The sequence below is a fragment of the Neophocaena asiaeorientalis genome, unplaced genomic scaffold (genome assembly GCF_003031525.2).
Source record: "Neophocaena asiaeorientalis asiaeorientalis breed wild unplaced genomic scaffold, Neophocaena_asiaeorientalis_V1.1 scaffold87, whole genome shotgun sequence".
Lineage (NCBI taxonomy): Eukaryota > Metazoa > Chordata > Mammalia > Artiodactyla > Phocoenidae > Neophocaena > Neophocaena asiaeorientalis.
In genome coordinates, this window is record NW_020175432.1 from 2062796 (window position 1) to 2076526 (window position 13731).

Consider the following 13731-nt stretch of genomic DNA (forward strand, 5'->3'; position numbering starts at 1 on the left):
AAAAAAAAAAAAAAAAAAAAAAAATAGTGGTTACTGTCAAACGATGTAAATTGCCCGGGAAGCATAATGAAATAGGAGAAACTATCCCCAAACTGCCCCAAGTGGGTATTGCACACCCTGCCCATAGTGCTTCCAACAGACAGGTATGGCTTGTAAAAAAAGTCAGATGGGTCGTGGTGGGTGACCCTGGGCTATCGAGAATTGAACACAGGGGTGGTCCCCCATCCATGCGGTTGTGCCCCAAATTGCCATCATCTTAGATACCTTGGCCATAGTCCTAGGAGTGTACCATGCTGTGCTGGACTTAGCAAATGCTTTTTTTTCAATCTACCCCTGGCCACTGAGTCACAAGATCAATTTGCCTCCAAGTGGGAGGGGCAACAATGGACTTTTCAAGCACTTCCCCAAGGCTACCTGCACAGCCCCACCATATGTCATGGGATGGGAGCCCCAGACCTGTCCCTGTTCTCCTTCCCCACATCACTAAAATGAGCCCATTACATTGATAATATAATGTTGACAGGTAAAGACTTGCGTCTGCCGTAGGACACACTGCAGATTTTGCTGGAACATCTGTGAGGGAGACGATGATGTGGATGAACCCACAGGAAACTCAAGTCCCAGGCACCACCGTAAAGCTTCTGGGAGTCATTTGGTTGGGTGAGAGGTACATTGTCCCAGAAGCCGTGACTGATAAGGGGCAACCCCTAAGAATCTGAAAGAGGTGCAAGCTTTCATAGGGGTTTGGGGGTTTTGGAGGACTTTTATTCCCCACCTGATGCAACGCCTCCATCCTTTTTAGAAAAATTTTATTGAAGTATAGTTGATTTACAATGTTGTGTTAATTTCTGCTGTACCCAAAGTGACTCAGTTATACATATATCTATATATTCTTTTTCATGTTCTTTTCCATTATGGTTTATCACTGGATATTGAATATAGTTCCCTGTGCTAGACAGTAGGACCTTGTTGTTACCCTTCCTATATATAGTGGTGTCTCCATCCTTTATACCAGCTTTAAAGTAAAGAAAGGGCATGTGGGGATTAGAGCAACAAGCTGCCGTTGAGAAGGCAAAAAAATACTAGTGAAGCAGTTGAAAGCTCTGGGCATATCTCCCAAGCAGGGCTACCATTTGAGTTTGAGTTAGATAGGACCTCTCGCGAAAACCAGCATGTCATGGTAATAACATCCCTTCTTATCAAGGGTTGTATTGACAATATGCTCCATTGACCCACCTCTGCCATGGTTCAGACTCCCACGTTGACTGAGTGACAGCGTTTTGCGCAGCGGAAGAGCACCCGGTCGGCCAGCCCACTCTCTCTAGAAATGCGAGCGATCCCAGGCTTTGTAGAGTATGTAGATCCTCCAAACACCCGCTGCTCCCACCGCCTCTATTCCTGTGTAGCCCCTGCAACCTGTAGAGAGGAAGTCGGGGGAATTCCTGCTGATGCCTGCTTCACCTACGGGTGTAGTCGGGCAACCGGTGACAGGGACGGTAGTGGCTATTCAGCCCAACACTGACACCATCTGGATGTCAAACGAACTGCAGCAGCCAGTGGGCTGAATTCAGAGCGATTTGGCTGGGGATCACTCAGGAGCCCAGGCTGTTTGCTAACCTTTGCACTGATAGTTGGACTGTTCTGAAGAGATTAACCCTATGGCTTGGACAACGGGAAGCCAAGGGGTAGATGATCGTGAATAAATCCTTCTGGGGTGAGGATATGTGGAGAGACATTTGGGTTCGCTTCCAACAGCCTGAGGCAGCCCTCACTGTTTTCCATGTCCCTGGTTCTTAAGGCGCTGACGCCCCCTGGCAAATGGGGAGCTGATGCTCTAGCCCAGTATGAGCCCTAGTGGACCCCTCAGTAGATACAGCAGATTGGCCGCATAGGAACTGCAGCCACTGCAGTCCCTGACTGGGATGGCATATTGCCAAGGATGCTGGATTGCCCTTGAAATAAAGTGACTCGGTTAACGCCATAACAGCATGTGTGTTCTAAACAACACCCCAGGCAGCTGCCAAAGGACTCTGGCGCCATCCACTGGAGTTCCCAACCAGTGAGGGATTGGCAAATTGATTATATTGGCCCCCTCCCTCCAAGCGAGGGTTCTAAATGTCTTGGTTTACGTGGACACGGCATCTAGCCTAACCCAAGCTTTCCCCTGTGGCTGCCCAAACCAGGTTGCCACCATTAGGGGATTAGAGAAGCGGAGTACAGATACCCTCTTCGAAAAGACAGTGACCGGGGGTTACATTTTAAGGGTCACGTTGTGCAAGATTAGGCAAAAGCACATAACGAGGAACGGAAGTTCCGTTTCCCCTAAAAGCCACAGGCAGCAGGGTTGGTAGGAAAGAAGGATGGGACTTTAAAGCAGCAGATTAAATGACTAACAGGTAAAACCACCTTGGCCGATTCGACTAAAGTACTATCCCAGGCTTTAAGACATTTAAATGATTGACCAATAGGGCCTGTTGCCTCGTATGCCAGACTGGGGAACCCTGCCAAGACACCCAACACTGTAAAGTTACGGAAGTGACGGGAGACAGCCACTGCCTCGACTCTCATCATGGTGGATCACCACGCTGTGCGGCTGAGATCACCAAGCCCCATCACACCTGAGGCAGACGTTGTCTACCGGACTTTGCCATGGGGTGTCCCACAGGGATGGGTGAGTTAGTTCACATCCCCAGGTGAGGAGGAATCCTGTTGTCCTGCTACAAGCTGCGCCCATGGAAATGCACTGCCCCTGGAATGGAACACGTACCACTGAGAGGGCAACAAGGTGGTGGTCCTGGTCTGACATATCCCACCCCCAGTCCATCTCACACCTGACAGCGCTGCCTCTGCTGGCCAACATATATGCTATGTACAACCAGGTCAAGTTCCTAAAGCTGCAGCCACGTTAACATCTAAGGATCAGGCCATAGATGTAATTCTTCTAGAAGGGAAGACCTCCCAGTACCAGTTCCTACTAAATCATCTGTTTTTCGTTTGCTTGTTTGTTTGTTTTTTGCAGTACGCGGGCCTCTCACTGTTGTGGCCTCTCCCGTTGCAGAGCACAGGCTCCGGATGTGCAGGCTCAGCGGCCATGGCTCATGGGCCCAGCCGCTCCGCGGCACGTGGGATCCTCCCGGACCGGGGCACAAACCCGTGTCCCCTGCATCAGCAGGCGGACTCTCAACCACTGCGCCACCAGGGAAGCCCCTAATCTGTCTTTTTGACCTTAGACTTCTGCTGTTCCTATGGTGTTCGGTCACAGGATGGGGACATGATGGAAATACCTTCCTACAGTGGGCCCACAAATACACCCAGCAATCAATCCAGCTGTTGGGTATGTGGGCAGCTGCTCCTCTCTAGTTCATTGGGATCGTCGTGGTGGGTACCAACACTCCAGTAATGGAATAAGAAGGCACTAAAGCAGTATGTGACATTACAGAAAAAAACAAATTAGGATGAATGCTCTTAATTCATCTGATATTACCAATATTGCCTGGGGCACAGACCGTCAGTAACACTGGACATGGGTATTCTTTTTCTGTCAATCAATCAACACAGGCAGCCCAGCCAGCTGCTGACCAGAAAGGTCCTAAAAGCATGGGTGGCAACGCTCAGATTTGGAATGGCTTCATGTGGCTTACCCCGGGTTAGGGATATTTGAGCACCTAGGCACCCCTATGTTGGGAACAGAAAAAACACTTTCAACAGAACCAACCCAGTTGTACCAGGAATATGGGGAGGATACCATTGGGACTGTGCAGGTATTCTGTCATATTAAAGAACAGCAACTGGTCTGGCACTGACTGGTCACGTCACCCACATATGTATTGGGTAACCCTAAACAGGACCCAATGATGTGTGGGAAAAGTCTTTGGCTGTGGCTTCCACCTGGATGTTTGGGCTGCTACACCCTGGGTATGGGGAGAATCCACCCTACAGTAACAAATGTTGCCATCTTCCCTCCCCTCATCTGCTATCTCCCAGGCGGGCAAGTTCTGTTTTCCACTGGTGCGATCATTTGGCCACTGTCTTTATTCCCTCTGTTGGCCTGGAGGACGTTATAGCACACATAGAAGCCCTTAGTCAATACACCCGGCAATCCTTAAATGAGAAGAGCTGTCTTCCAAAATAAGATGGCCTTGGACATCACTACTGCCTTGCAAGGAGGCACCTGGGCCATTATCCAAGCAGAATGTTGTGTGTTCATACCCGATGAGTCTGCTAATGTAGCATCTTTATTAAAGCACATGAGGACACAGTGAATGCCCTGAGTGACCCCCAGCCTCAGGGACTCAATAAACCAGTGGTTCAGATCATGGTGATTTCGAACACACACAGCGGTGAGCGGTTGCTGGCGGTGAGCAACAGCTTGAAGTGAGATCTTAGTTCCCTGACCAAGGATCGACCCCTGGTCTTGGTGGTGAGAGTGCCAAGTCCTAGCCACTAGACCACGAGGGACTGTGGCTAGAGTCTGGGCCCCAGTCTTTGTCTGCCTTTAAAAGAGAACATTCTGACAAGGAGACAGAAGGTAGAAAGGAAAGTAAAGCATCTATTAGAAAAGCAGAGTACAGACGGACGGGTGAACGCAGCAAGAGAGTCGAGTCGTGCCTTTGGGAAGTTTCAATCCTTTATAAGGGGGCAGTCTTCTGGGTCTTTGTTTCCCCTCCGGCCAATCATCTTGCTTTGGGCCCATGGCTGATTTGCCTCAGGACCCTCCGTAGGTGCACACAGCCCTCATACAAGATGGATTCTAACACAAGGGCCTCTGGCGGGGTGGGGGCGGGGAATTGACATGACTTATTATGGTCTGGTGTCCCCTGGCCGCCCCTCTTTAAAAAAAGTTATCTATTTATTATTTATTTATTTTGGCCGCACTGGGTCTTAGATGCGGCAGGGGGGATATTTGTTGAGGCACACGGGATCTTTAGTTGCGGCATGCGAACTCTTAGTTGTGGCCTGCATGCGGGATGTAGTTCCCTGACCAGGGATTGAACCCGGGCCCCCTGCAGTGGGAGTGTGGAGTTTTACCCACTGGACCACCAGGGAGGTCCCTGTCCCCTGCCTTTTGATGCCCCGAGGAGCCTTTTAACGCATGTGCAGTGTCTTTCTTGCCCCAAGGATGGGAAATATGTGACCTCTTGATCGACTTTTTTAAAAGATTTATTATCTTTTAATTTATTTCTGGCTGCGTTGGGTCTTAGTTGCGGCATGCAGGATCTTCGTTGAGGCATGTGGGATCTTTTGTTGCGGTGTGCGGGCTTATTTCTCGTGCACGTGGGCTCTGTAGTTTGCGGCACGTGGTCTCTCCAGTTGAGGTGCGCGAGCGCGGTAGTTGTGTTGTGTGGGTTTCATTGCCCTGCGACCTGTGGGATCTTAGTTCCCCGACAAGGGATTGAACCCGCGTCCCCTGTATTGGAAGACAGATTCTTTACCACTGGACCACCAGGGAAGTGGCCAAGTTCTTTTTCTTTATTTTTCTGCTTGGTGTTTTATTTATTTATTTATATTTTGGGGGCTTGCATTGGGTCTTTGTTGTCGCGCGCAAGCTTTTGTCTAGTTGCGGCGAGCGGGGGCTACTCTCTGTTGCGGTGCGCAGGCTTCTCATTGTGGTGGCTTGTTGCAGAGCACGGGGCTCTAGGCGCGTGGGCTTCAGTAGTTGCGGCATGCGGGCTCAGTAGTTGTGGCTCACGAGCTCTAGAACGCAGGCTCGGTAGCTGTGGCACACGGGCTTAGTTGCTCCACAGGATGTGGGATCTTCCCAGACCAGGGCTCGAACCCGCGTCCCCTGCATTTGTAGGCGGATTCTTAACCACTGCGCCACCAGGGAAGCCCCTTAGCAAAGAAAATCCAGGCTGCACACTGCCCTGGGGTCATAAGGCATTTTTAGCTTCACTGTGCTGAACGTGAGAAAGAATCCTAAAAATCCACTGGCACAGCAGCTGCCATGGAATCTATAGAAATACAGGAACAGAAAGTCCAGGACGCTGAGGAGATCCCCTGTGGGGTGAGATGCATATGCCAGGAGCACCACACTGAATAGATAGTTTAAGTACTGCTGGTCAATGTCACTTAACGCGTTGGGTTTCTGGGATTTCTGTAGTATCTTATAAGCCCCTATGCAGCATAAGTGAATTACAGCCCAGAAATAAGCATCTGGATCAAACTGGGAGTCACTGAAGAGCAGGCACCCTGCGCCAGCCAGGAGGAAGGGGGCACTACAGATCTTTGCAGGAGATGTTTTCTCTTTCTGAAAACACGTCTGGTGCCCACAGATGATAACTTCGGCTACATTATGCAAAATGAGAAACATAGGAATGGCCAGTCTGGACAGTGCCCTGGAACCAGCATAGGTGATACCCACAAACAGCACTAAAGCAGGAAGCCATGTGAAAACATCAGATCTTGAACTGCTGTTGATCTCTGCCCAGCCCAGTTTCCATGACACATGAAGCAAAAGTCCACCAATTAAAGCCTGCCACCCTTGGAATAATGTAGGGTAGGTAAATTTCAAGACAGACAGGACATACTTGTTCGTGAGGTAAGAAGCCAGGTAGCAGGTGCAAAACGTGAGGCCGACCAGGAACCTCCTCACGCACATCTGTCAATTTGCGCGGCTTCCCCGGGGAACCCGCGGGAGTCCCAGGGCCTCCGCACAAGCCGGGCCACCCAGTGGCCAACCTCTTGATCTTTTACTTAAACAGGGTATAGCCTCTCTCTGTCCCTGCCATAACTGTTATCTTAAAGTGCCCACAGGAGACAAAATCCAACTATTTACCCTTATTTCCATCTCAAAGTGCAAACGGGAGGCCAGTTGTAAATATCTAGCCTGGAGCCCACCTGCCTCTTGCCTCAGGAAATGTAAACAGAAGGCTAGTTGTAAATGTCCAGCCTGGAGCCCATCTATCTCCTGCCTCAATGGGGCTCTTGGTGGGAAAAATTGTTACTTGTTTTGGGCATCCTTACCTTAATCTGTGTTTCCTCTCCCACATACCTATGCTGCCTCTGTGCTATCTGCCTCCAGAGCAGCCACACAGCCCACTAAGAGCCACCTCCAATGCTAATGCAATCCCTGGCTGACTACTCAGTGCATACTGTGGAAGAGGGGGCCACGTGAAATTGTAAGAGCTGGTCATGAGGGGCGGAGTGTTGGAGTGTAACCAAGAGTGGGGTCTGGCTGCTCACTGCTCAAAAGCCAATAAAGAGACAAGGTTGGTGGAAAGGAAAGTTTGCTTTATTTGGGAGTCCGGCAACGGGAGGGGGGGGGGCGGGGCGGGGAGGATGGACTCCTGTCCAAAGGCCAACTCCCTTTGAGGTCCCTGCATGTAGGGACTCCACGCAGAAACAGCACAGTCAGCTCTCACTGTCATCGTGAAATCGGTCATCGCTGGTCTGACCAGCGTCATCTTGATTGTTTTAAGTATAGTTAATCTTCAGTTCCAGGGTTTGCTCCCATTTCTTTGAGGCCGGTTCTTGGAATTGCGTAAATTGGAGCAGCTTAGGTCCTGGCTGCATTCTGGTCATCACGTAGTGAACTTCTTCCACCTGGTGGGGGGGTTCGGTATCTACAGGACAGCTCACAGGATATGGCTCAGAATATTATCTATAGCCCTTGAGAAGGAACTAAAAGTCCTTGACTATGCTTAGTGACTAAACTATTATTATTTAGTCTTGCTAGACTGTTTTCCTTTGTTTCTACATTTTCTCATTTTTCTGATTAAATTTATTCTTCGACTAAAGTTTTCCACAAACAAAAGGCAGGCTGAGGACATGGGGAAGGACCGACTACAGCATCCTGCTCCGTTTCAGGAGGAGGTCATTGAGAGGACGTGGCTACCAGTTGACCCTCGAGGTGGACCCAGGGAACCAGAGGGCCCTCACCCCCTCTCCATCCTTGGAATGTATGTTCCACCCACTGTTCTCACAAAGGGAGCCATTTTCAAGGATGCAGCCTTGAGAGAGTAAAGTGTTGTTGAGACAATCTGAACGGTATATGCGACTGAATCCTGTTAAGATCTTTATATAAACTTTTAAGATTCTGGTAAGCAGTGTTGCTGCAGGAGAGAAAGTGGGGTGTGAGAGGATGGTCACATCCCAGGTCTTAGGTGAGTCCCTGGGACGGCCACCAAGTGTGGGTTCTTGGCTTTGCACAGGAAAGAATTCAAGAGCGAGCCATAGTAAAGTGAAAGAAGGTTTATTCAGGGAGATACACATGCCATAGACAGCGTGTGGGCCATCTCAGAAGGCAAGAGGCCCCAGGATATGGGGTTGTCAGTTTTTATAGGGGTGGGTAATTTCATAGGCTAATGAGTACGAAGATTATTCCAACTATTTTGGGGAAGGGGAGGGGATTTCCAGGAATTGGGCACCGCCAACTTTTTGGCCTTTTACGGTAGGCCTCGGAACTGTCAGGGCGCCTGTGGGTGTGACATTTAGCTTACTGATGTATTACAATTAGTGTATACTGAGGCTCAAGGTCTAGTGGAAGTCGACTCCTCCGCCATCTTGGACCTAGTTGGTTCTAACTGAGGTAGGAGATAGATGGGCCCCTGGGTTGGACAGCTGGTGTTTGTCAAGTGGAGTAAAATTGAAGCTTTGTTCTCACCCAGACACTCCAAGGACAAAGCTGGTGGCAGAGGCTGAGCTCTGCTGAAGTAAAGAGATAAGATGACCACTCCTGAGGTTAAGGAAAACTTCCCTGTCTGCACATGCGCAGGAAGGCTCCTTGGGGGTCAAAAAGGGAGGGGGCGCCACCCCATAAGTGTGGACACGCACCCACAGGCCTTTGCGGTGAGATCCATCTTAGCAAAAAGTTGTGCATGCATGTTGGGGAATGACCTAGAACAGGTCAGATGTGGGAAAAGAAATGAGATAATTGGCCAAAGATAAACAAAGGCCCGGAAGGACTGTCCTATATAAGGGATTTGTATCAGCTCTTTACTGCACTCTTCCTCATTAGAGAGGTGGCCCATACCCTTTCTCTCTAGGTGTGTATTTCTGCCTAGCTTTCTGTGTATTCTGTATTTCTGCCTGATTTAAATAAATAAACTTCTTCTCTGTGTGCCCTCCTATACACCACGGTGCTGTGTCTCTAATAATAAACTTTGTACCTGTTTTTACAATTTTTGCCTCCTTGAAACATTCCTGCTTTCAAATGGGGGAAACAGCCAGGGCCCCTTTGCTTCTAGCCTCTAGCCCCTGGTGGTATAGTGGCTAGGATTCCTGGTTTTCATTCAGGTTACCCAGGTTCAATTCCTGGGCAGGGAACTGAGATCTCTCCTCAGGACCACTCACTGCCGTCTCTCCGAGATCATAACCAGTTTATGTCGTGTCCTCAATGGCTATGTCATTCTTTTAAAGGTTGTGCCCTGCCCCTTTCCTATCTCAGTGTGGAGATCTATTCATCTTGTGGCTGCCTGAGACAAGCCTCGTAGATAAGTTCCCTCATTTGTTAAACCTGCCACCTACAAATCCTGAGTGGTCTGCATCTTTCTTTGGTTTCTCCTTGCCTTCTGTGTATGGGGGTCAGTTTCAAATTTCACCTGGGGAACTCCTGGGGTTGGGAACCAACGTTCCTCGTAAGCAGTGGGAATAATGGGGTACTTCAAGAGGACCCCATAGTCTTGAGATTGTAACGTGAAAGAAAGTCTTTCAGGAAGTTCTGAGGACTGTTCCACCGGTTAGAGGTCAAAGCACAGTTGTATAGTTTTTGAGTCAAGGTTTTGACAGTTTACGTAGTCCAGATCTGCACATACAAGGTGAGTAGTGGGTTATCATGACCCTTTACAGGATGGAGAAAGAAATGTTATTTCCTAAGGAGCTACCTTCCTGGCGCCAGAAGCTCTTTTCTTTCAAGCAGGCACTCCTGTGTTAAGGATATCTAGTTAACGTATAATGCAGACGCACAATGCACGCTAAAGGGGAGCAGGTAGTGGCCCAAACGGCAGAGAGAATTTTATGTTAAAAGTTTTTTTGTCCTGCCTTAAAAACAATTTTATTTCATCACAAATATAAAAACCATTATTTTTTTTTTCTCACAGGTGGTACAAAAAACAGGCAGTGGGCTAACCCAGGATATTGTAAAAAATTGGAAAATATACAGGAGTAGATAATATTCTCTTCCCTAGTTTTCCATATTTCCCCCTGAGGCGTGTAAAAGCATGTAGCCATGCTAAATACTTTTATAACATTTAAAAAAAACTAATTGTATCTGTGAATAATTCCTCAAGTTACACGAAGATTTCATGGCTCAAATTGGTCCGTATTTTTCGTTGGACTAATCGCAGCATAACACATGAAAGTGTCCTTTCGGATGACCTCCTGGAGCTAGAATTGCGAGTTTTTCATATTTTTCCCCCAAATTTCCGTGAAACACCGACCGTATCTCTGGAGTAGAGGCTGAAACCGCAAGGAATTCTGGGGAATGTAGTTTTGGTTTGCAGCTAGCGAGACATTTCCGGCAGAAGTTGCTGGGCGTGAGAAGAAAGCGAGACAGTTTTCCGCAAACGTCGCTCAAAGGCCCACCGTGGGGTTGGGGGTTGGGTGGGGCGGAGGGTGGGCATGAAGGGTGTGGCTGCTTGTCCCTACGCGATTGGCCGGCGGCTTCCCCGGCACGCTCATACGGCGCTTCCGGTCCCCCGGTCTTGCAAGGCCGTCTGGGAGTTGTAGTTCAGACTTGCCCGAACTCCGTAGTCCAGCTGCGGCTAGGAGGTCAGAGGCCGTCCCCCGCCTTCGGTGCTTGGCTTGGAGGATGAATCCGGGGTCCGGGGCCGACGCGGCCCCGTTGGCTGGTTTGGCCTGGTCGTCGGCCTCGGGGCCCCCGCCGCGGGGGTTCAGTGCGGTGAGCAATATCAGGGGACCAGGGACGAATAGGGAGAGAGGCGGCGACACCAGGGGCCGGGGGTTGAATGGGGGCAGAGTCGGCTGCGGCCGGGTAAGAGCCTGGCGTTGACTCGCATCCGCGCTGTAGATCTCCTGCACTGTGGAGGGGGCGCCCGCCAGCTTCGGCAAGACTTTCGGGCAGAAATCCGGCTACTTCCTGTGTCTCAATCCTTTGGGCAGCCTAGAGGTAAGGGGCCCTCACCTTCGGAGTCCCCGGGGTCCTCCCACTCCCCTTTGTCCATTCGCTGGGCTCTATGCTAGGCACACGGTCCCTGCTGCTGAGTGATTCTCGATGTATCCCCTCCCCTCCCCCCGCCAGAATCCACAGGAGAACGTGGTGGTCGATATCCAGGTCCTGGCGGACAAGAGCCCCCTCCCGCCGGGATTCTTCCCGGTCTGCGACCCCCTGGACTCCAGTGAGTCCCCTGTCGAAGGCGGGAGTGGGGTAGGGGGTCAGGGGCACGTTCGCGTCTCTGCGGGGAGGGTCCAGGAAAGGAATGGAGGGACCACAGGCATGCGATTTTTGAATTTTGGCCGCCCCCTTGATGCACTGGGTAATGACAGTGTTGGCTGAGGACTCAGAGCCCTGATCTAGGGCGGGACGATGTACCCCACCCTGCGTAAAAATGTGCCATTGGTACAGTCTCTGTTCTAGAGTAAGTGTTCAGTCAATGTGACCTGTTTTATTACTGTTACTACTACGCCTTCTTCTTACACTGTAGCTAAGCTGATCCACGCGCAGTTCTATTTTCCACTTCCATGCTTTTGCACACGGGCTCCGGTTACCCTGGAGCTGCTCTCCCAGCCCCGACTGCTCTGCTTTCTAACCATCAGGCTCTCCCTGCCTCTCTATGCCCTCTCCATGTCTTGTCATTTATATTTGGCTCTCAGCATATATCTACTGGTACTGGACTTGGCAAACTTTTCCTGTAAAGGGCCAGGTAGTAAATATGTTAGGCTTTCCAGCCCAGATGGTTTCTGTTGCATATATATAATATATACCCCTTTAAAAATGTAAAAGCCATGCTCATGAGCCAGACAAAAACGGATTTGGCTCATAGGTTGTAGTTTGCTGACCTCGGGATTAGAGGGCTGAGGGAAAGTGTGTCTGGAGGGCCAGGATGGGTAACCAGTTATGTCTGATCCCACAGCTACCCACCCTCACTGTGGTGCCCATGGCCACCCCATGAATGCTCCTCCATTTCACCAAAGATGAGCCTGCCCCAATGGCTCCTAAAAGCTTCATGGGTTCCCCTCCTATGGCTTTACCATTCATGATGTAACCGCTGCCCCAGCTCCATCCAGATGGCTGCCTTAAACAGCACCTTGGCGAGCGTTCTCCTGGAGCCATCTTTGGACCCCTTTCCTGCTTCTCCCCTTTTCTCATTCCCCTGTCCCTCACTCCCAGAGGCCTCCATGTCCAAGAAGAAACGCATGTGTGTGAAGCTGGTGCCCTTGGGGGTCGCGGACACAGCTGTCTTTGACGTCCGGCTGAGTGGGAAAACCAAGACGGTGCCTGGATACCTGCGAGTAGGGTAGGGCCACCCCCCAGCCCTCCTTCCTTGGCCTCCCAACCCCCCAACCCCAATACCCCTCTGACCCTCAGGGACCCCCATGAGTCCTTCCGTCCCTTCTGCCACCTCTCTGTGCCTCAGTTTCCACATGTTAAGGTGGGGACAGCTGTACCAATCTCGTAGGGTGATGGTGAGAACCAAATGAGTTGGTGTGTCTGAAGCACCCGGTATGGTGACTGCACCCATCATACTAGTTAGTATGTTGCCGCGCGTGCGGGCTGAGATGTGAGGTCACCGGAGGCCTGCCTTCCCCTGGCAGCTCTTCTCAGCCCTGGCTGCACACTGGGCCAGAGCCCCTTCTCTCTTTTCCTCCTCCTCTAGGGACATGGGGGGCTTCGCCATCTGGTGCAAGAAGGCCAAGGCCCCGCGGCCAGTGCCCAAGCCCCGAGCTCTCAGCCGAGACATGAGAGACCTCTCCCTGGACCCACCTGGCCAGCCCAGGTGAGTCCTCGGGCTCAGGGATGGGAGCGACCATGGGGTGGGGGGCGGTGGCTATCAGGCCTCTGACTTGGGTCATCCTGCCAACACCAGCAAGGGTGGCTTCCCAGAGCGGACGCTCTCGAGGCTGGGCTCTCGGGCGTCTACACTTCGGAGGAGCGACTCCATCTACGAGGCCTCCAACCTCTACGGCATCTCAGGTGAGCACAGAGCAGGGAAATTGAGGCACTGGGGTGGGGGTGGGGCTAGACTGGCCCGAGATTGTACAGCCAGGAAGGTGCAAGGGCAGGGTTGGACCAGGCCTGGGCTTCCCCCATTCTGTCAAGGCTGGGAAAAGCCGAGACCTCCAGGATGGGCTTCTCAGGGTGGGGAGTGGGCAGGCCTCAAGTCTCCTGGGCCTCAGCTCCTTCCCCCGACCTGCTTTCCTCAGCCATGGATGGGGTTCCCTTCACGCTGCACCCCCGATTCGAGGGCAAGAGCTGTGGTCCCCTGGTGAGTCCGGGTCCGCCCCTCCCCACTGCGTTTCTAGGCAACAGGAATCAGGGAGCATCGTCTCTGTAACCAGCAGCTCAGCACAGAGGGGAGTTCCTGGGTGAGAGGAGGCTGGAGGCCAAGGCAAGGGGGCGGGAGGGTCTCCTGGAATGGGGGAGTCAGGAGGAGCAGCTGGATGCTGGGGGCGAGAGATGATGGCAGGAAAGAGGAGAGGACATTCAGGCAAATATTGAGGGGGCCCTCCTTTCAGACGAGGGAACGGGGGTTCCACGTTGGGGTCCCTGCCCGAGATTGACATGCCCCTTGCCTGCCAGGCCTTCTCTGCCTTTGCTGATCTGACCATCAAGTC

At 51.3% G+C, this 13731-nt stretch overlaps 1 protein-coding gene and 1 pseudogene across 1 annotated transcript in view; one reads left to right on the forward strand and one right to left on the reverse strand.

Annotated features, from left to right (window-relative positions):
* Nucleotides 1-1457: 1457 nt before the first annotated feature.
* Nucleotides 1458-6598, reverse strand: LOC112414807 (transmembrane protein 241 pseudogene; annotated as a pseudogene).
* A 4059-nt stretch (nt 6599-10657) lies between these two features.
* MVB12A (multivesicular body subunit 12A) overlaps nt 10658-13731 on the forward strand; it is a 3581-nt gene continuing 507 nt past the window's right edge. The window contains exons 1-8 of the mRNA XM_024767418.1: nt 10658-10837; nt 10967-11065; nt 11198-11294; nt 12287-12413; nt 12774-12893; nt 12984-13090; nt 13321-13382; nt 13697-13731. The exon at nt 13697-13731 is cut by the window's right edge and continues 11 nt beyond it. Of these exons, the coding sequence (XP_024623186.1) occupies nt 10748-10837; nt 10967-11065; nt 11198-11294; nt 12287-12413; nt 12774-12893; nt 12984-13090; nt 13321-13382; nt 13697-13731 (737 nt within the window). The 5' untranslated portion in view covers nt 10658-10747. The remainder of the gene's footprint in view (nt 10838-10966; nt 11066-11197; nt 11295-12286; nt 12414-12773; nt 12894-12983; nt 13091-13320; nt 13383-13696) is intronic.